The sequence below is a fragment of the Callithrix jacchus genome, chromosome 2 (assembly GCF_049354715.1).
Source record: "Callithrix jacchus isolate 240 chromosome 2, calJac240_pri, whole genome shotgun sequence".
Taxonomy (NCBI): Eukaryota; Metazoa; Chordata; class Mammalia; order Primates; family Cebidae; genus Callithrix; species Callithrix jacchus.
In genome coordinates, this window is record NC_133503.1 from 139,857,003 (window position 1) to 139,879,976 (window position 22,974).

The following is a 22,974-nucleotide window of genomic DNA, read 5'->3' on the forward strand; positions in this document are numbered from 1 at the left end:
TGGCCCACAGAAGATTCATGTGGATCTTGTGTTAAACTCATTTCATCCATGTGTGAAACTGATTCAGTCATTAAGTTAGCCATTTATTATATAAAGTGTGGTTTTTAGATAGATTGGCAGACTTTCCTCAACCCCTTCCCTGTTGACCATGAACAGTGGAGGTTTAGCTGTATAAACTTGATTAAAGGATTTGCCTTTAGATGGGGAGGATTATTCAAGGACCTCAAAGGTACTGGTGATGGTTTATTTCTTGAGCTTGGTGGTGAGTATGCAGAGCTGGTGTTTTGTTTGTTTGTTTGTTTTTAACAAGCATTACACATTTTCTTTTGTATGCAATAGTTAATAAATGTTTTTAGTTAATTCTGATTTTAGCATTACTTGACAAATTTTTTTCATCCTCAGTGTGCCACAAGGATGAAATAATTGATCAGCAATTTTTAGCTGAATCTTTTTTTTTTCCTGAATGATTGGAGAGAATGGCAGTATCCATTTTTGAAGAATAGTTAAGTACTTAGATTAAGGATGTCTTTCTTTCATGACATTAAGCAATGCGATATCATCTGCATCCAAGAGCCAGTTTAACATGTTCAGTCTGATGAGGCACGGCAGTTGTTAACACACATTGACTCAAAGGCTTGACCGTTGAGGCCTGAGCTTTGATACAGTTTGTGAAATGCCTGGAGATATTCAACTCCTGCAAGTTTGGCTTGTTCAGTGCTTGAAAGAAATTTCTGATCTTTCCTCTGTAATCTTGTGACTGATTGAAAGATTTAAGTTCTCAAGTTTCTGGAACCCTCCATTGATTGCTGCCGTGGCTACAAAAACAAAACATTCATGAAAACAGAATCATAAGAACTTGCATTTCAATAACGGTAGACTAGGTTATTTGTCTACCAACCTCCTCTCTCACCACCACCACTAGTAGGAAGTGTTCAATATAATTTTTTTTTTTAATGGGGTCTTGCTGTGTTATACAGGCTGGTCTCAAACTCCTGAACTCAAGCGATCCTCCTGCCTCAGCTTCCCAAGCAGCTGGGATGACAGGCATGTGTCAATGTGTCCAGCTCAATATAGTATTTTTAAAATATCTCCTTAAAAACCCCAAAGAGCTGATGGATTAATAAAGAACCAACTGGCAAAAATCTAACGGAGAAACAGAAACCAAAAAAGTACAGCGAAAGAAGGACTTCATTTGCAAAGCCCTAAAGCACTGATGTCATTGTGCTCAGTGTTTCGCCACCCTGGGCAAATATGAGCTGCTCTTTTGGTCTCACGGGAGGACACATGCCAAGGTACATCATGCCTATAAACTGGTCTAAATTACAAGGGACTTCAGAGATTGTGGCAACTATGTCTCCCCTTTTATAGAGAAGGGGATGTGACATTCCTAAAGCCATACCATCTGACTGTCCACTGCTATGCCCTATTTCTGTTGCCCAGAAGGGACCATCCTTTTTTTGACACTAAGGGCTCTAAAGGAAATGGAAGCTGGGTGTACCATGTGTTCTCAGTGAAAATAGGTTGACTAGACTTTGGAATGGGTACTGAGCAGAGTTTTTGGGGTTTTTTTGGTGGTGGTTTTTTTTTTTTTGAGGCAAGGTGTCACTTGGTGACCTAGGCTAGAATACAGTGAGTGATTCAATTATAACTCACTGCAGCTTAAACTTTCTGAAGCAGTCCTCCCACTTCAGCCTTCTGAGTCCTAGCTACTCAGGACTAGCCACCACGCTTGGCTAATTTTTCAATATTTTATAGAGACAAGGTCTTGCTATGTTGCCAAATCTCATCTCAAACTCCTGGCCTCAAGTAGTCCTTCTATCTTGGCCTCCCAATGTGTTGGGATTACAGGCATGAGCCACCATGCCCAGCCTTGTTTTTCATTGCCAAACCTCCTTTTCTAATTTGGGCAAAGGTTAAGTTTGGTTTCAATCTATGATCCATGGCTGTAGCTTGACTAAGGTTAAAGAACAGAGGTACTGGGGAAACGTCTTCAGCTATGTCCTGAATAGGTATCTTCAGTAACCTTCAAGAGATATTTCTCATTCCCCCACGTGAAAGACACTTCTGGAGGGACTTGAATAAAGACTCAGGTCTTCCACATTCATTCCCTTCTTTCCTCTGCTTCACCATAGCTCCTGCTTCATATTGTGTGGTTAGCTGGTTCTGTGATGTATCTGAATGCTGTTTCCAACCAGTAAAGTTTAAGCATTACTGACTACTGGCAAACAATGGCCTCTCAGCTGTCCATCAGAAGAAGCAACAGAAAAGTAAGCTTTATTCAGTCAACAAATATTTACTGAGTTCCCACTATGGGCCAGGCGTACTCTGCTGGGGGCTAGGAAGAGAAGACATCTCCTCTTGGGAGGGAGAGGGACAGGGGTTATTGGCTCAAATCTGTGTATGAGATTCAAGTTCTAAGGAAGGCTTTGACCTAATGTAGTGAGATGAATAAGACACAAATAATTTATAGTAAATGATGAAAGAAACCATATGTTTTTTTCAATGAATGTTATTCAATTCTTCCTTATAAGGAAGAGGGAGAGGGAGAGGGAGAGGGGGAGGGGGAGGGGAGGGGGAGGGGGGCAGGCTGTAAGGCTGGGCTTGGTGACTCATACCTGTAATCCTAGCACTTTGGGAGGCTGAGGTGGGTGGATCACTTGAGGTCAGGAGTTCGAAACCAGCCTGTCCAACATGGCAAACCCCCATCTTAAAATACAAAATTAGCTGGGCATGCTGGTGCATGCCTGTAATCCCAGCTACTTGGGAGGCTGAGGCAAAAGAATAGCTTGAACCTGGAAGGTGGAGGTTGTAGTGAGCCAAGATCATGCCACTGCACTCCAGCCTAGGCAACAAGAGCAAAAAAGAAAAAAAGGCTATAAGTTGTCTTTTTTAAAAAAAAATAATATTTATAAAATAACAGTGCTGAGCATTAAGAAATGAGATCCAACCCTTATAACACACAATACAAAGCCCTCTCCAGTCAGGCTTTTACTTTCCTCTCCAGTCTTTTTCTCACAACTCAACTCTTGCCTCTTGCTCCAGACATCCTCTTTTTTACCCCCCTAAGTTCTTCAAATATGTCTGGTTTTCTTTAACTCCAGGCAATGACACAAGTAATTACCTCTGAAATGATGTTTCAGTCCCTCCTCTACCAACTGTACCTGGGTTATTCTTACTTCAGGTCTCAATAGAAATCTCAGTTCCAAGATATTCTGGGACTCCTGCCAAGATGGCCAAATAGGAACAGCTCCAGTCTGCAGTTCCCAGTGAGAGCAAGCCAGGAGGTGAGTGTTCTCCACATTTTCAACTGAGATACCAGGTTCATCTCATTGGGACTGGTTAGACAGTGAGTGTAACCCAAGGAGGGCAAACCGAAGCAGGGTGGAGCATCTGCTTCCTCTCCTGGGAAGCACAAGGGAACAGAGGACTCCCTCTACCTTGGCCTAATGGCCAAGGGAAGCCATTAGGGACTTTTCCAGGCACTCCAGCACTCTGGCTCAGACACTGCACTTTTCCCATGGTCTTCACAAGCCTCAGACCAGGAGGCTAACCACCCCCAGCCCTGTGCCTATAACACCAGCACCCCAGGTTTCCAGCACAAAACTGGGTAGCCATTTCAGCTACAGCAGTTTTTTTTTTTTTCTCTCATACCCCAGTGGCACCTGGAATGCCAACAAGACAGGACCGCTCATTCCCCTGAAAAAAAGGGGACTGAAGCCAAGGAGCCAAGTGATCTGGCTCTGCGGGTCCCACACCCACAAAGACCAGCAAGCTAAGATCCACTAGCTTGAAATTCTCGCAGCAAGTACAGCAGTCTGAGCTCTATCCAGGAAGCTCGAGCTCAGTGTGGGGAGGGCCTCATTGAGGTTGAGTAACGAGCTCATCTGCCGTTACTGAGGCTCAGGTAGGCTGTACTAACCTGCCTGTGTAAACAAAGACTCCAGGAATTTTATACAGCAACTGGGTGGAGCCCAGCTGTGATAAGGGACGGCTCAGCAAGGCCTCTACAGGCAGACTGTGAATAGACCCCTTTCTTGCTGAGCAGGAAATCTCTGAAAAAAAGCAGCAGCCCATCAAAGACTTATAAATAAAGCCCCCGCTTCCTGGGACAGAGCATCTGGGAAAAAGGGTGGTTGTGGGATCTGCTTCAGCAGACTTAAACATCCCTGCCCAGCATCTCTGAAGGGAGCAACAGATCTCCCAGCACAGCACTTGAACTCGGATAAGGGACAGACTGCCTCCTCAAGTGGCTCCCTGACCCCCGTTTATCTTAAGAGACACCTCATACAGGAGCGCTCTGGCTGACATCTGGCAGGTACCCTTCTGGGATGAAGCTACCAGAGGAAGGAATAGGCAGCAATTTTTGCTGTTCTGCAACCCCCACAGGTGATTCCCAAGCAAGCAGGATCTGGAGTGGACCTCCAGCAGACCTGGAGCAGAGGGGCCTGACTGTTAGAAGGAAAACTAACAGAAAGAAATAGCTTCAACATCAACAGAAAGGACGCCCACTCAGATATCCCATCCGAAAGTCATCAACTTCGAAGACCAAAGGTAGATAAATCCACGAAGATAGGAAGAAACCAGCACAAAAAGGCTGAAATTGCCAAAAACCAGAATGCCTCTTCTCCTCCAAGAGATCACAACTCCTCACCAGCAAGGGAACAAAACTGGATGGAGAATGAGTGACAGAAGCAGGCGTCAGAAGGTGAGTAATAACAAACTTCTCCGAGCTAAAGGAACATGTTCTAACCCAATGCAAGGAAACTAGGAACCTTCAAAAAAGGTTAGACGAAATGCTAACTAGAATAACAAATGTAGAGAAGAACATAAACAACTTGGTGGAGCTGAAAAACACAGCACAAGAACTTCATGAAACATACACTAGTTTAAATAGCTGAATCGATCAAGCAGAAGAAAGGATATCAGAGACTGATGATCAACTCAATGAAATAAAGTGAGAAGGCAAGATTAGAGACAAAAGAGTGAAAAGAAATGAAGAAAGCCTTCAAGAAATATGGGATTATGTTAAAAGACCAAATCTACATTTGATTGGTGTACCTGAATGTGACAGGAAGAATGAAAACAAGTTGAAAAACATACTTCAGGATATTACCCAGGAGAACTTCCCCAACCTAGCAAGGCAGGCCAACATTCAAATTCAGGAAATACAGAGACCACCATACTCCTCAAGAACAGCAACCCCAAGGCACATAATCGTCAGATTCACCATGGTTGAAATGAAGGAAAAAAAAATGCTAAGGGCAGCTAGAGAAAAAGGTCAGGTTACCCACAAAGGGAAGCCTATCAGACTCACAGTGGATCTCTTGGCAGAAGCCCTACAAGCCAGAAGAGAGTGGGGGCTAATATTCAACACCCTTAAAGAAAATAATTTTCAACCTAGAATTTCTTATCTAGCCAAATTAAGCTTCATAAGTGAAGGAAAAATAAAATCCTTTACAGACAAGCAACTGCTGAGAGATTTTGTCACCATGAGGCCTGCCTTACAAGAGCTCCTGAAGGAAGTACTGAACAGCTAGTACCAGCCACTACAAAAATATACAAAATTATAAAGACCATCAACGCAGTGAAGAAACTGCATCAACTAACAGGCAAAACAACCCACTAGCATCAAAATGGCAGGATTCACACATAACAATATTAATCTCAAATGTAAATGGGCTAAACCAAAATGGCCCCATCAAAAGACATAGACAGGCAAACTGGATAATGAGTACAGCACCCATTGGTGTGCTGTACTCAGGTGACTCATCTCAGGTGCAAAGACAGATAGGCTCAAAATAAAGGGATGGAGGAAGATTTACCAAGCAAATGGAGAGCAGAAAAAAAGCAGGGGTTACAATTCTAGTCTCTGATAAAACAGACTTTAACAAAGATCAAAAGAGACAAAGGGCATTACATAATGGTAAAAGGATCAATGCACCAAGAAGAGCTAACTATCCTAAATATATGTGCACCCAATACAGGAGCACCCAGGTACAAAAAGCATGTTTTTAATGACCTACAAAGAGACTTAGACTCCCACACAATAATGAAGGGAGACTTTAACACTCCACTGTCAATATTAGACAGATCAATGAGGCAGAAAATTAACAAGGATATCCAGGACTTGAATTCAGATCTGGACCAAGTGGACCTAACAGACATCTGCAGAACTCTCTACCCCAAATCCACAGAATATACATTCTTCTCAGCATCACATTACATGTACTCTAAAACTGACCATATAATTGGAAGTAAATCACTCCTCAGCAAATGCAAAAGAACAGAAATCATAACAGTCTCTCAGAACACAGTGCAATCAAATTAGAACTCAGGATTAAGAAACTCACTCAAAACCACACAACTACATGGAAACGAAACAACCTGCTCCTGAGTGACTACTAGATAAATAATGAAATGAAGGCAGAAACACAGATGTTCTTTGAAACCAATGAGAACGAAGACACTATGCCCTAAGTGCATGCAAAAAGAAAGAAAGAAAGAAAGAAAAAAAAAGAACGAAGACATAATGCACCAGAATCTCTGGAACACATTTAAAGCAGTGTCTAGAGAGAAATTTATACCAGTAAGTGTCCACATGAGAAGTGAGGAAAGATCTAAAATCGACACTGTAACATCATGATTAAAAGAACTAGAGGAGCAAGATCAAATTCAAAAGCCGCCAAAGACAAAAAAAAACTAAGATCAAAGCAGAACTAAATGAGATAGAAACACAAAAAAACCTTCAAAAATCAATAAATCCAGGAGTCAGTTTTTGAAAAGATCAACAAAGTAGACAGACTGCTAGCCAGACTAATAAAAAAGAAAAGAGAAGAATCAAATAGATGCAATAAAAAATGATAAAGGGGATATCACCACCAATCCCACAGAAATACAAACTACCATCAGCGATTACTACAAACACCTCTATGCACATAAACCATTGAATCTAGAAGAAATAGATAAATTCCTGGACACTTAAATGCTCCCAAGACTAAACCAGAAAGAAGTTGAATCCCTGAATAGACCAATAACAAGGTCTGAAATTGAGACAATTTCAGCCTACCAACCGAAAAAAGTCCAGGACCAGACAAGTTCACAGCCAAATTCTACCAGAGGTACAAAGAGGAGCTGGTACCATTCCTTCTGAAACGATTCCACACAATACAAAAAGAGAGAATCATCCCTGACTCATTTTATGAGACCAACATAATCCTGATACCAGAAACTCAGCTAAAAAAGAAAATTTCAGGCCAATATCCATGATGAACATTGATGCAAAAATCCTCAGTAAAATACTGGCAAACCCAATCCAACAGCACATCAAGAAGCTTATCACAATCAAGTTGGCTTCATCCCTGGGATGGATGCAAGGCTGGTTCAACATACACAAATCTATAAATATAATCCATCACATAAACAGAACCAAAGACAAAAACCACATGATTATCTGAAGAGATGCAGAGAAGGCCTTCAACAAAATTCAACAGCCCTTTATGCTAAAAACTCTCAATAAACGTATCTCAAAAATACGTATTGATGGAACGTATCTCAAAATAATAAGCTGTTTATGACAAACCCACAGCCAATATCATACTGAATGGGTGAAAACTGGAACAAGACAAGGATGCCCTCTCTCACAACTCCTATTCAACATAGTATTGGAATTTCTGGCCAGGGAAATCAGGCAAGAAAAAGAAAAAAAAAAAAGTATTAAATTAGGGAAAGAGGAAGTCAAATTGTTTCTATTTGCAGACGTATATTTAGAAGACCCAGTTAACTCAAGCGTAAAATCTCCTTAAGCTGATAAGCAACTTCAGCAGTCTCAGGATACAAAATCAATGTGCAAAAATCACAAGCATTCCTAATACACCAATAACAAACAGCCAAATCATGAGTGAACTCCCATTCACAATTGCTACAAAGAGAATAAAATGCTGAGGAATACAACTAACAAAGGATGTAAAGGACCTCTTCAAGGAGAACTACAAACCACCACTCAAGGAAATAAGAGAGGACACAAACAGATAAAAAAAACATTCCACGCTCATGGTTATGGAGAATCATTATTGTGAAAATGGCCATACTGCCAAAAGTAACTTAATAGATTCAATGCTGTTCCCATCAAGCGACCATTGACTTTCTTCACAGAATTTGAAAAAATCACCTTAAACTTCATATGGAAGCAAAAAAGAGCCCACATAGCCAAATCAATCCTAAGCAAAAAAAAAAAACAAAGCTAGAGTCATCACGCCACCTGACTTCAAACTATACTACAAGGCAACAGTAATCAAAATAGCATGGTACTGGTACCAAAACAGAGATAAAAACCAATGGAACAGACCAGAGGCCTCAGAAGTAACGCCACACATCTACAACCATCTGATCTTTGACAAACCTGACAAAAACAAGCAATGGGGAAAGGATTCCCTATTTAATAAATGGTGTTGGGAAACAATGGCTAGCCATATGCAGAAAATTGAAACTGGACCCTTCCTTACACCTTATACAAAAATTAACTCTAGATGGATTAACGATTTAAACATAAGGCCTAACACCATAGGAACCCTAGAAGAAACCCTAGGCAGTACCATTCAGGATATACACATAGGCAGGGACTTCATGACTAAAACACCAAAAGCAATGGCAACAAAAGCCAAAATAGACAAATAGGATCTAGTTAAACTTAAGAGCTTCTGCACACCAAAAGAAAATATAACATTAGAGGGAACCAGCAACCAATAGAATGGAAACAAAATTTTGCAATCCACCCATCTGATGAAGGGCTAATATTCAGAATCTACAAAGAACTTAAATTTATAAGGTAAAAACAACCCTATCATATAGTGGGCAAAGGGTATGAACAGACACTTTTCAAAAGAAGACATTTATGCAGCTATAAACATATGAAAAAAAGCCCATCATCACTGGTCAGTAGAGAAATGCAAATCAAAACCATAGTGAGATACCATCTCATGCCAGTTAGAATGGGAATCATTAAAAAATCAGGAGACAACAGATGCTGGAAAGGATGTGGAGAAATAAGAGTGCTTTTACACTGTTGTTGGAAGTGTAAATTAGTTCAACCATTGTGGAAGACAGTGTGGCGATTCCTCAAGGATCTAGAACTAGAAATATCATTTGATCCAGCAATCCCATTACTGGGTATATACCCAAAGGATTATAAATCATTCTGTTATAAAGACACATGCACATGTATGTTCATTGCAGCACTGTTCACAATAGCAAAGACTTGGAACCAACCCAAATGCCCATCAATGATAGACTGGATAAATAAAATGTGGCACATATACACCATGGAATACTATGCAGCCATAAAAAACAATGAGTTCATGTCCTTTGCAGGGACATGGATCATTCTCAGCAAACTGACACAAGAACAGAAAACCAAATACTGCATGTTCTCACTCATAAGTGGGTGTTGAACAATGAGAACATATGGATGCAGGGAGGGGAACATCACACACTGGGGCCTACTAGTGGTGGGGGGCTAGGGGAGGGATAGCAGGGAGTGGGGGGATTAGGGAGGTATAACATTAGGAGAAATACCTAATGTAGATGATGGGGGCATGGATACAGCAAAACACCATGGCACGTGTATACCTATGTACAAACCTGTGCTTTCTGTACATGTACCCCAGACCTTAAAGTATAAGAAAAAAATAATTAATTTTAAAAAAGAATCTCAGTTCCTCAGGCTGGTCACTGTGGCTCATGCCTATAATCCCAGCACTTTGGAATGCTGAGGTGGGCAGATCACTTGAGGTAAGGAGTTTGAGACCAGCCCGGACAACATGGTGAAACCCTTCCTCTACTAAAAATACAAAAATTAGCTAAGCATGGTGGTGCATGCCTATAGTCCCAGCTACTCAGGAGGCTGAGGCAGGAGAATCGCTTGAACTCAGGAGGTCAAGGTTGCAGTGAGCTGAGATCACACCCGTGCACTCCAGCCTGGGTGACACAGCAAGACTCCGCCTCAGTAAACCAAAAACAAAAGGAAAAAGAAATCTCAGTTTCTAAAAAAGGCCTCTCCTGATTCCAAATTAGGTTGAGTCCTTCTGCTATATGCAAGGAGAAGAGAGAAGAATAGAGGTGAAGAACTGGGCAGAAGCTATACACATATTGGCCAAGAACTTCCCAAAACTGATAAAAGACATCAGGCACAAAACCAATCAATTCTACAAACCACCAGCGGAGTAAATACAAAGGAAATCCACTAGGACATGTTAGAGTACACCTGCTGCTGTATGGTCTGCTCAGGTGGCCATAAGAAAGTGCCCTAAAATGTCCTCTCTCCACATACAATCACATTGGGGGTTAGGGCTTCAACACGTGGATTCTGGGGGGCACGAAAGTTCGTAGCAACTGCCACAAAAGAAAACAAAGAAAATAATCTTAAAAGCCACCAAAGGAGGGGGGAAAAGACAATCCCTCCCCTTCAAGAGCACAACAAAAAGACTGACAGCTTCCTAAACAAAAGATATGATGGAAGCTAGAAATGTGAGAGAAAATAAGAGCCAAAAATAGAATTCTATACTCACTGAAAAAATATATTTCAAAAGCAAAGTAAAAGACATTTCTAGGGCAGGTGTGATGGCTTATGCTTATAATCCCAACATTTTGGTAGGCTGAGGAGGGCAGATCACTTGAGGTCAGGAGTTTGAGACTAACCTGGCCAACATGGTGAAACCTTGTGTCAGGGGTGGTGGTGCATGCCTGTAATCCCAGCTACTTGGGAGGCTGAAGCAGGAGAATCACTTGAACCCAGGAGTGGGGAGGTTGCAGTGAGCCGAGATCATGCTACTGCACTCCAGCCTGGGCAACAAGAGCAAACCTCTGTCTCAAAACAAACAAAATTCATTGAGCAGTACATGTATGATTTTTGTACTTTCTGTGTATATATTCATCTTCAGTTTTAAAAGAGAGTACTTAGGAGGTTATGTGGCCAGGGGTCTGAAACACCAGGTGACAAGAACACAGATTGGAGGGCTTGTATATTTACAAATGGGAGACCTTTTTGTACTTTCAAATCTGACTAGAATGCACCTAAATCCACAGAAGGACACTAGAGGGAACACTATGATAGTGAAAATGAGGAAGTGGGTTGAAAATTTCTAGAGGGGCAAATATTTTTATAGACACATTGCAGCAGAAAGCTTGACTATACCACTACCTTCCATGCAAGCTGAAACACTTTAGCTCACCAATTTCCACCACGCTGTCATTGTTCAAAGACTGGAAAAATGAGAGGACTCAGAGACAGTGAAGCTGCTGACACTGCTGGATGATCAGTTTGGCCAGTGGAGGTAGTTTATCCCCAGGAGGTAGGATCAATTCTTCCAGATTATTAAAAGAACCTAAAGCGTAGGCTGTTAGAAAAGACCAAAAATCTATTCTCTTTGTACTTTTTGTTTCTTTGCAGCAGTAATCTGAAAATCATGTGAGGTGTAAACACCATGCATGGTCCAGGAAGCACAGAGTCCGTGTGGCATAGAGGCCATTCCTCTCACTCTCTGAGGGCAAGAGAAGGGTCAGCACGTGCTTCCATCCTCCTCGCTACCGCCATACAAATCCCCCACCACTCTCTACCAATTAATCTCTCCTGCACTGAAATCCAGACTGCCAATTCAATCTCCATTTCATCGTTTAGAATGAAGCGTTTCCTGGCCCTGCAGGTTCCTCTCCCAGCTCTGCAGCAGCCTCCCTTCCCATCCCACTGCCTGCTGTCATCCTCAGTGATTCTGCACTTCCCTCCTGGCCCTAAAGCCTTATAGTCCACCACTCTTGGAACCTTCCTTTTCACTTTCTCTCCTTCCTAGTATGGCACACTATAGATTACTTGATCACTAGAAAGTTCTCAACTTCTGAGGCCTGACGCATGCAAATATATGGAATCCTTTCTAGCATAAAACAATGTCCCAGGCGTATTGTTTTCTTTCCCTGTCTCAGTTCTTGAATCAGCCAATTCTGCAAGGACCCTTGTTCCTTTAAGGAAGGACCGGATTTAGAAATCAATATCTGGGTACTTGGTATGTTCATTATTACTGCAGTGCCTTCTAGTCTCTCCATTGACTGAGCTGAGAAATATGTATGTGTGTATGTATAGACATGCGGAGGTCAATGTATATACACAGAGATCTCTGTTTATGTATGTTCATAGGTTAAAAAACCATGAGGCCAGACCGATATTTCCAATTCTAATCCAGCACCTCAAAGCTCTTTCTAGCCTCACCTTTCAATATTTGTAAATTCCTTTTCCAGCTTGAAGAAATGTGGCTCTCATTATACTCACTGTTATTTTGTTTGTTTTTAAGATGGAGTCTTGCGCTGTCACCCGGGCTGGAGTACAGTGTCCTGATCTTGGCTCGTTACAATCTCTGCCTCCCAGGTTCAAGAGATTCTCCTGCCTCAGCTTCCCAAGTAGCTGGGATTACAGGCATTGGCCACAATGACCAGCTAGTTTTTGTATTTTTAGTAGAGACGAGGTTTCACTGTGTTGGCCAGGCTGGTCTTGAACTCCTGACCTCAGGTGATCCCCCCACCTCAGCCTCCCAAAGTGCTGGGATTACAGGTGTGTGCCATTGCGCCTGGCTTTACTCACTGTATTATTTGCTTAATCAACCTGTGATATATGCCAGCCATCTCCTTGGCCCTGATCCTACCTCTGCCGCCTCAGCATCTACCCACATAGCTGCCTCCAAAGGAAGGGAAGAGAAGAGGAGGATCCTGGCAATCCTTAAGCATGCTTATGTTTGAGAAGCACTTTGAATAGCACAGCTCTGCAGTCCCTATCTCCACTGCCTCCCTTTATATTTTGTTTCTGTTAGAATGTTTTCCATGAGCATACATTACTTTCATAATCATTTTTTTTAATCAAAACATTTAAATTCTATAGCTATCATTTTATGAAATATAGTTTTCATATATTGAGTTTTCTTAACCTTAAAAGATAGATTTTGGCCAGGCACATGGCTCACACCTGTAATCACAGCACTTTGGGAGGCCAAGGTGGGTGGATTACCTGAGGTCAGGAGTACAAGAACTGCCTGGCGAATACAGTGAAACTCTGTCTCTGCTAAAAATACAAAAAGTTAGCTGAGCGTTATGGTAGGCACCTGTAATTCCAGATATTTGGGAGGCTGAGGCAGGAGAATCACTTGAACCCAGGACGTAGAGGTTGCAGTGAGCCAATATGGCACCATTGCACTCCAGCCTGGGCAACAAGAGTAAAACTCTGTTAAAAAAAAAAAAAGATTTTTACCTGTATTTCAGTAACCATTGAAACAATGAGGTCTCATTTGAAACAGATATCTGACAATGAAATTGCATAGTGCTATAATGACTAAATATGTATTCTAAGAAGTCATTCTGCTTTGAGGCCAGGCTCAGTGGCTCAAACCTGTAATCTAAGGACTTTGGGAGGCTGAGGCGAACAGATCACCTGAGATCAGGAGTTCAAGACCAGGTTGGCCAACATGGTAAAACCCTGTCTCTACTAAAAATACAAAAATTAGCTGGGTGTGGTGGTAGGCCTGTAATCCCAGCTACTCAGGAGGCTGAGGCATGAGAATTGCTTGAACCCGGGAGGCAGAGATTGCAGTGAGCTGAGATTGCACCACTGCCCTGCACTGCACTCCAGCCTGGGTGACAGAGCAAGACTTCATCTCAAGAAGAAAAAAAAAGTCATTCTGCTTTGAAATCAAATCTGGAGGTAAAACTGTAGTGAAAGCCTTGGCAGGGGGTAAAAGTTAAGCATCACTGTCACTTCCTCCTAATAAGCAAGGGCAGCTAATACATATCTTGCTTCCTTGTGGCTAATTCAAAATAGGAGAAAAAGAATTCTGGGCAGAAAGAATAAGAATATGTAAAAAGCAGTATTTTGTAAACATACCAACTTTTTCAGATGTTTCCTCCTCAGGAAATTGCTGGGTTTCAAGATTTAATATCTTCAGTGAAATAAAACTTGGTAAAATGGCAACTACAAAAGGGAAAATAAAAATTCAGTTATGTCAGCTACATCTCTTACAGCAAAGAATAACATCTTTAAAATGAAGAAATTGGAAATCAATGTAATAATTCAGATTGAATTCATATGACTAAGTAGATGAAACAAATCTTTCCTCAGAAAATAGTTCTGATAACTAGAAATGTAGTTAAAATTCTGGAAATTTCAAATCCAATTGAGCTTAGAGGTAAAAAAAGAAAATTCTAGAAAGACATATACTTTATTATTTGAGAAATAATTTTCCTTTTTTTTTTTTAAGAGACAATGTCTCTGTCACCCAGGCTGGAGTGCAGTGTTCCCCTCCCTGTGTCCATGTTTTCTTGTTGTTCAACACCCACTTATGAGTGAGAACATGTGGTGTTTGGTTTTCTGTTATTTTGTCAGTTTGCTGAGAATGATAGTTTCCAGCTTCATCCATGTCCCTGCAAAGGACATGAACTCATCCTTTTTCATGGCTGCATAGTATTCAAGAGATCAAGACCGTCCTGGCCAACATGGTGAAACCCCGTCTCTACTAAAAATACAAAAATTAGCCAGGCATGGTGGCACATGCCTGTAGTACCAGCTACTTGGGAGTCTAAGGCAGGAGAAAAGCTTGAACCCAGGAGGTGGAAGTTCAAGCTTGCTGTAGCCTCAACCTTCTGGACTCAAGTAATCTTTCTGCCTCAGCTTCTCTAGTAGCTGGGACTACAGGTGCCACTGCGTCCAACTAATTTTTTTTTTATTTAAAAAATATGGAACACTTCACAAATTTGCATGTCATCCTTGCACAAGGGCCATGCTAATCTTTTCTGTATCGTTCCAATTTCAGTATATGTGCTGCCAAAGCGAGCACCCAACTAATTATTTTTAAGATTTTGTAGAGCTAGAAGGCTTGTTATGTTGCCCAGACAGGTCTCAAACCCCTGACCTCAAGCGAGTCTCCTGCCTCAGCCTCCCAAAGTGCTGGGATTACAGACATGAGCCAGCCTCAAAATATGGCTCTTTTTTAAAGAGTGCTTAATATGACTCTGTGCCCATAGAAACATCTTAAACCACAATTGTAATATTATAACTCTTCCCAAATGGGACGGCTTTAAAAAAAAAAAAGAATCAGAAAAAATTTCTCTGAGTTTCTTACAGGAAGCAAGTAAAGTCATGAGAGACTCAGATTCCAAAAAGAAGTTACATTTCAAATGGAAAACATGAAGGTTTGGAGAATTTTGATTCAATTTTACTGTAAAAGATCAAGAATTTTCAGAAATTAGAAAAGACTGCAAATAAATTTCTATCAAAATTAGCCACGTAGTTTATTACTTTGTTTCAATAATATTGAATTAAAACCAAGTACTATGATGTCATGATCTAAGAATCAGGTCACTCTGGGCTTGGGTTCAGGTTCTGAAACTAATAAGTGATATGAATTTGGGCACATTATTGACCCTCTCGGGGTAACAGTTTTCTCATCTATAAAATACAGGCATTGATTCAGTAACATCACCTTCAGCTTTAACATCTAATATCTCTAAGTTTGTAGATGACATTGCACAATAAGAATACTGTACAAAGAGGCCAGGTACCGTGGCTCTCACTTGCAATCCCAGCACTTTGGGAGGCCAAGACGGGTGGATAATCTGAACTTAGGAGTTCAAGACCACCCTGAAAACCTGTCTCTACTAAAAATACAAGTATTAGTCAAATGTGGGTGGCAGGCGTTTGTAATCCCAGCTACTCAGGAGGCCAAGGCAAGATAATTGCTTGAACCCAGGAGGAAGAGGTTGCAGTGAGCTGAGATCACACCACCACACTCCAGTCTGGGTGACAGAGTGAGATTGTGTCTCAAAAAAAAAAAGAACACTATACAAAGAGCCGGGTGTGGTGGATCACACCTGTAATCCCAGCAATTTGGGAGGTCAAGGTGGGTGGATCACTTGAGGGTCAGGAGTTCGAGACCAGCCTGGCCAACATGATGAAATCCCGTCTCTACTTAAAATATGAAAAAATTAGCTGGGCATGGTAGCAGGCACCTGTAATCTCAGCTTCTTGGGAGACCAAGGCAGGAGAATTGCTTGAACCCAGGAGATGGAGATTGCAGCGAGCCGACATGGTGCCACTGCATTCCAGCGTGGGTGACAGAATGAGTCTCTGTCACTCCGAAGAAGAAAGAAGAAGAAACACAAAAGGAATGACAACTGTGAGGCAAAACCTAAATTTGTTTTAAAAATTGCTACCACCTCCAGCTTCAATGTATATACATATACCTTTGTATCTGAGACAGGGTCTTGCTCTATCACCTAGGCTGGAGTGCGGCGGCATAATCATAGCACACTAAAAGGTTGAACTTCTGAACTCAAGTGATCCAGCCTCCTGAGTAGCTAGGGACTATAGGTGCACACCATCATACTTGGCTAATTTTTTTTTTTTTTTTTTAAGTAGAGATGATGTCTTGCTATGTTGCCCAGCCTGGTCTTGAACTCCTGCTCCAGGAGATCCTCTTGCCTTAGGCGATCCTCAGCACTCAAAGTGCTGAGATTACAGGTGTGAGTCACTGTGCCCGGCCAACAACTAAATTTTTTGCATGCAGCTCTTTATGTCAATTCCATACAGTTGTATATTTCTTTAATCTTTAGTGTCCAGTGTTTACTAAGTTAAGGAATGATGATGCCTAAGTCATTTTGCTAAATGATACATTTAAGAAAGATGGCTGCACCTTTTTTATGAACTATTAGGATAGGCTGTTGAGAAACAGGGAGATGCTTCCGATCAGCAGTTTTCCTTCCTGCTAAGCTGGCAGATCTGTAAGTTGCAATGTAAGACCAGCCTAAGCAAAAACAAAATAACCCTGAAAATTATTTTAGAGTGGTAACATTAGGCATTTTTTTCCCCCGAGACAGTGTTTCACTCTTGTTGCCCAGGCTGGAGTGCAATGGCGCGATCTCAGCTCACTGCAACTTCTGCCTGCTGGGTTCAGGTGATTCTCGTGCCTCAGCCGACTAAGTAGCCAATATTACAGACATGCGCCATTATGTCTGGCTAACTTTTGCATTTTTGTAGAAATGGGGTTTCACCATGTTGGTCAGGCTGGTCTCGATCTCCTTACCTCAGGTGATCCACCCATCCTGGCCTCTCAAAGTGCTGGGATTACAGGCATGAGCCACCATGCCTGGCCTATATTAGGGATTAAGAGCTCTGATTTTGGAGTCAAAATTCCCGTGTCTGAGACACAGATCTGTATTTTCTTCACTGGATAACCTTGAGCAAATTACTTAATCTCTTAATGTCTCAGTTTTCCCAGCTACAAAATAATAGTACTGTGCTTCACAGAGTGAGTGTGAAGACTCAGCTAATATTTGTGACGTGCTTAGGACACTTCCTTGTATGTAGTAAAGGCTCAATAATTACAAATAGTACTCGGCTGTCTTAATAAGAAAGAGTGCTTTTCACCACAATTTACCATGGATACAGGCTACACCCTTAGAACCACACAGGACCTTTACCTCTTAAATAAATTTTGGCCAAGTAGCTTTTCCAACTGATGTAAAAACAAGCATATTAAAGTGCCATCCTTACCTAGTTTGGAAGGATCATACTCAGCTGAAATTTGGATCAATAATTTCTCCATATGGTGGAAGTCTGGAAATTCTTCAGGAATGACTGAAAAAATATTTATTTTGCCTTCCAGATTCACAGTTCTTTCAGGCACAGGAACTTACCCACATTAGGAAAGACTTGGTCTGGAAAGCAGCACACAGTTTCCCATTATTTAATCTAAAGAGTTCTGAATGAACTTTTTTTTTCCTTAGGCATCAGTCTTGTGCTCTTCATACTGAATGAACATTTTGTATCATTCAGTCATTTTGATTCATCCAGCTATTTTCACATGCAAATCTTCCACATACCATAAAACTTTTTTTTTTTTAGAGAACATATGTAAAGATATTGCTGTTTGCAGCATTTACTGATTACGTACTGTGCTACTCTTTGGACTCACAAAAGACACATGGCATCTCTTCAGCAGATGGCTGGGGACAACTGGATCTGCACATGTGAAAGAATGAAGTTGGATTCCTATGTCTCACCATGTAAAAAAAAAAATCAACTCAAAATGGATCAACGACCTAAATATAAAAGCATAAATCATACAACTCTTAGAAAAAAACATAGGAGTAAATCTTCATGACCTTGAATTTGACAGTGGATTCTTAGATATGATAACAAAAGAACCAGCAATAAAAGAAAAAAAAAAACAGATATTGGACTTTGTCAAAATTTAAAACTTTTGTATATCAAAGGACATTATAAAGAAAGTGAAAAGACAACCTATGGAATGCGAAAAATATTTTCAAACCATCTATCTGATAAAGATGTGAAATCCAAAATATAGGAGTAACTCTTACAACCCAACAAAAACAATTTTTAAATGAGCAAATAGGTATTTTTTCAAAAAAAGAAAAGATGCTCAACATCATTCAGACATTAGAGAAGTGCAAATCAAAACCACAATGAGATACCACTTCACAACCACTAGAATGGCTTTGTGAGATCATCACAAAACAAAATGGGCTGGGTACTGTGGCTCATCCCTGTAATCCCAGCACTTTGGAAGGCCAAGGCGGAAGGATCGTTTGAGGCTAGGAGTTCAAGACCAGACTAGGGGCCAGGCCCGGTGGCTCACACCTGTAATCCCAGCACTTTGGGAGGCCAAGGCGGGTGAATCACCTGAGGTCAGGAGTTCAAGACCAGCCTGGCTGACGTGGTGAAATTCCATCTCTACTAAAAATACAAAAATTAGCTGGGCGTGGTGGCGGGAGCCTGTAATCACAGTTACTTGGGAGGAAGATGTAGGAGAATCGTTTGAATCCAGGAGGTAGAGGTTGCTGTGAGCCAAGATCGTGCCACTGCACTCCTGCCTGGGCAACAGAGCAAGACTGTCTCAGAAAGAAAGAAAGAGAGACGGAGGGAATCAGAGAAAGAGAGAGAGAAACAGAGATGTGGGGAAAAGAAACAGAGAGAGAGAGAGAGAGAGAAAGAAAGAGAGACAAACAGACCACAGACCAGACCAAACCAGGCAATATAGCAAGACTGTCTCTACAAAAAATAAAATATTATCCAGGCATGATGGCACATGCCAGTAGTCTCAGCTACATGGGAGGCAGAAGCAGGAGGATCACTTAAGCTCAAGAGGTTGAGGCTGCAGTGAGCCATTATTGTAACGCAGCACTCCAGCCTGGGCAACAAAGTGAGACCCTATCTGAAAAACAACAATGAGAACAAAAATAGGCTGGGTGCAGTGGCTCACACCTGTAATCCTAACACTTTGGGAGGCCAAGGTGGGCGGACTACCTGAGCTCAGAAGTTCGAGACCAGCCTGGGCAACATGGCGAAACCCATCTCTACTAAAAATACAAAAATTACCCAGGTGTGGTGGTGCACACCTTAGTGCCAGCTACTAAGGAGGCTGAGGCAGGAGAATTGCTTGAACCCGGGAGGTGGAGGTTGCAGTGAGCCGAGATTGTGCCACTGCACTCCAGCCTGGGCAACAGAGTGAGACTTTGTCTCCACAAAAACAAAAACAAAAATGAACAAATGCTGAAGAGAATGTGGAGAAATCGGACCCTGTGTACTTTGCTGGTGGTAATGTAAGATGGTGCAGCTACTGTACAAGTTTCTCAAAAAGTTAAACGCAATTACCATATGAATCAGCAATTCTGTTTCTAGGTATATACCCAAAATGATTAAAAGCAAGAACTTAAAATGATACTTACAATGCCAGTGTTCATTGCAGCATTATTCATGATAGCCAGAAGGTAGAAACAACCCAAGTGTCCCTCAGTAGACAATGGATAAACAAAATGTACTACATACCATGGAATATTAGCTATAAAAAGGAATGAAGTTCTTTTTTAAAGTTGATACATAATAATTGTACATATTTATGGGGTACATGTGAAGGAATGAAACTCCAACATATGCTACAACATGGTGAACCCTGAACAATATCCAAAGTGAAATAAGCCAAAGAAGTGATTCCACGTATAAACAATATCTAGAATAGGCAAATTCATAGAGACGGAAAATAGAAGAGAAGTTGTCAGGGGCTGGTGGGAGGGAAGATTTATTGTTTTGTTTTGTTTTTGAGACGGAGTTTTGCTCTTGTTACCCAGGCTGGGGTGCAATGGCGCGATCTCAGCTCACCGCAACCTCCGCCTCCTGGGTTCAGGCAATTCTCCTGCCTCAGCCTCCTGAGTAGCTGGGATTACAGGCAGGCGCCATCATGTCCAGCTAAGTTTTTGTATTTTTAGTAGAGACGGGGTTTCACCATGTTGACCAGGATGGTCTCGATCTCTTGACCTTGTGATCCACCCGCCTCGATCTCCCAAAGTGCTGGGATTACAGGCATGAGCCACCTCGCCCTGCCTTGTTGTTTTGAGACGGAGTCTCGCTCTGCAGCCCAAGCTGGAGTGCAGTGGCCGATCTCAGCTCACTGCAACCTCCGCCTTCCGGGCTCAAGCGATTCTCCTGCCTCAGCCTCCTGAGTATCTGGGTCTACAGGCACCCGCCATGATACCCAGCTAATTTTTTGTATTTTAGTAGAGACAGGGTTTTACCATGTTGCCCAGGATGGTCTGGAATTGCTGATCCACCCGCCTTGGCCTCCAAAAGTGCTGGGATTACAGGCCTGAGCCACCGTGCCTGGCCCGACGATTTATTGTTTAATGAATACAGTGTTTGGGATGATGAAAAGGTTCTGGAGATGGATGGTGGTGATGGTTGTACAACGTAGTCAATCCACGTAATGCCACTGAGTGGTACACTTAAAATGATTAGAATGTAAGTTTTGTCACATATATTTTACTGTAATAAAAATACTTGAAAAAAGATGAAAATTTTTCTAAATTTGATAAATATCAACTCACAGGTCCCAAGAAAGTTCAGTGAACCTCAAGTAAGATATATACAAACCAAAGCACACCTAGGCATATAACAGTCAAACTGCTTAAGACCAAAGCAATACTAGCAACAATTAGAAAGTGAAAAAAAAAATTGTTTTGAGACAGGGTCTTACTCTGTTGCCCAGACTGGAGTGCAGTGGTGCAATCTTGGCTCACTGCAACCTCTGCCTCCCAGGTTCAAGCAATTCTCCTGCCTCAGCCTACCATGTAGCTGGGATTACAGGCACTCACCACCACGACTGGCTAATTTTTCTATTTTTAGATAGAGACGGGGTTTTACCATGTTGGTCAGGCTGGTCCCAAACTCCTAACCTTGTGATCTGCCCACCTCAGCCTCCCAAAATGCTGGGATTACAGGCATTAGCCACCGCACCTGGCCGAAAAACTATTTTTAACGACATTTACAATACTGTCAAAAGATATGAGTATCTAGGAATAAATTTAATGAAAGATGGGTAAAGTCTACACTGAAAACTATCAAATAGTGCTTAGAGGAGTTAAAGAAGACACAAATGGGTGAAAATATTATTTCCCATTTTTTTATTTATTTTCCAGGGACCACAGCCCTTTCTTCCTTTGGGTAGCCAGGATGAAGGAAATCTCTAAGCATCATCTTACATATAGCTAATTCTTTTACTAATAACAAATCCTGTCTGTTTATTAAGAGACTTCAATAATTTAATATTAATATTTTATTCATTTTATCTGAGTTATTTGAAAAGCATTCTATTATTCAGGGATTTTTCACTAATTCATGCTGCTGACCAAAAAACATTAGTGAATGTTTATTTTATCTATTTCTATCAATGAGCATTCATGCTCTCATGGCCTCAGAATTTTCAACCACTTAAAACTAAGTGAGAAAATAAAATTATACATCAGAATAGTCATCCAAAATATATGCAGGTATACCTGTTGACTGGATTGTCCCTGAGACTTCAAGAGATTCCAGGGAAGGCAGGATGAGAAGCGGTTCCTGTTCAGCTGTGCCAAGTTGCAATTTGTTTACAGGGTGCTTGGTGATAGAGGCCTTAGACAAGCTCAAGAGCTGGGCGGATGCTTTCAATAAAGACTCTGCTGTGGTTTAAATGGAGTACAAGGCACTCTGAAGCTGAGAAAACTGTCATTAGAACCCCGAGCATCTCCTGGTCTGCAGCATCGGTATCATTCACATGGACTTCCAGACAGGGAATCTTGTACTGCTTTGGAGATAGTTTCCAATAGCCAGTACTGATGTCTGGTGGTGCCCTGCGCTGGATATTCAGACAACTCTTTATGCTAGCCTCTTTTTCAGCTACATTTTGCTCCCATTCATTCATAGGTTCAAATGCAGAAGCATAGTCCCGATCTATAGTTGGTGCCTGTGATTTGTCCAAACATGTTTCCAGGACTGAAAAATCTGTTTTGGGTGACCTCTTCTTTTTATCGAGACCTGGATGCCCCTCAACAATGACAGGCTTTCTGGGTGGTCGAAAAAGTACTGTAACTTAAGTACATCCAAAGTCAGTGTTCTCCCTTGAAGGAATTGCAAAACAAATGGAGAACCTGCAGCAACAGGTTGCCTTCAGAAGCGATTTTTAGGGCAAGAGCCAGTAAACATTCTGAAGTGAAAAGTAAGCTTGTGGACAAATTTGCCACAATCCCCTAACTGCATCTTCAGTGAAATTTCCAGCTGGTGCTTTAGGTAGTCATCATTTTCAGATGTATTCTCTAATGACTCTGTTATCCACCAAATGGAGCAAATGAGACAATTTTGGGTCCAGCTTTTGTTGAAGGGAGGTTGGAGATACAGTTCAAAAAATTGTTGTAGGCGCTTACAGTCATCATGAATGAGTTGATTTGTTTCAAATAATATAGTCCTAAATCTTGATGTTCCTACCTGTCTGAATCCAGGAGTTCAATTAGTCTCATCCCTGCAAGAAATTCTTGGAATGCAGAATTTAAAAACCAATAGAATGGTCTTAGTCTCTGGGCTGTAAATTTGCCCATGAGATCTCATGGTTAGATCTCATCAAC

At 41.5% G+C, this 22,974-nt stretch overlaps 1 protein-coding gene and 1 non-coding gene across 2 annotated transcripts in view; both read right to left on the minus strand.

Moving 5' to 3' along the window:
- Positions 1–339: 339 nt before the first annotated feature.
- NAIP (NLR family apoptosis inhibitory protein) overlaps positions 340–22,974 on the minus strand; it is a 32,942-nt gene continuing 10,307 nt past the window's right edge. The window contains 16 exon segments of the mRNA XM_078365985.1: positions 340–612; positions 614–738; positions 741–815; positions 11,226–11,390; positions 13,913–13,999; positions 15,036–15,242; positions 17,576–17,695; positions 17,698–17,739; positions 21,871–21,997; positions 21,999–22,378; positions 22,381–22,515; positions 22,518–22,565; positions 22,568–22,606; positions 22,609–22,679; positions 22,681–22,707; positions 22,709–22,973. Coding sequence (XP_078222111.1) covers positions 340–612; positions 614–738; positions 741–815; positions 11,226–11,390; positions 13,913–13,999; positions 15,036–15,242; positions 17,576–17,695; positions 17,698–17,739; positions 21,871–21,997; positions 21,999–22,378; positions 22,381–22,515; positions 22,518–22,565; positions 22,568–22,606; positions 22,609–22,679; positions 22,681–22,707; positions 22,709–22,973 — 2,186 coding nt within the window.
- On the minus strand, positions 14,755–14,861 carry LOC118151802 (U6 spliceosomal RNA). The gene has a single exon (XR_004740210.1). It is a non-coding gene; the product is annotated as a U6 spliceosomal RNA (small nuclear RNA).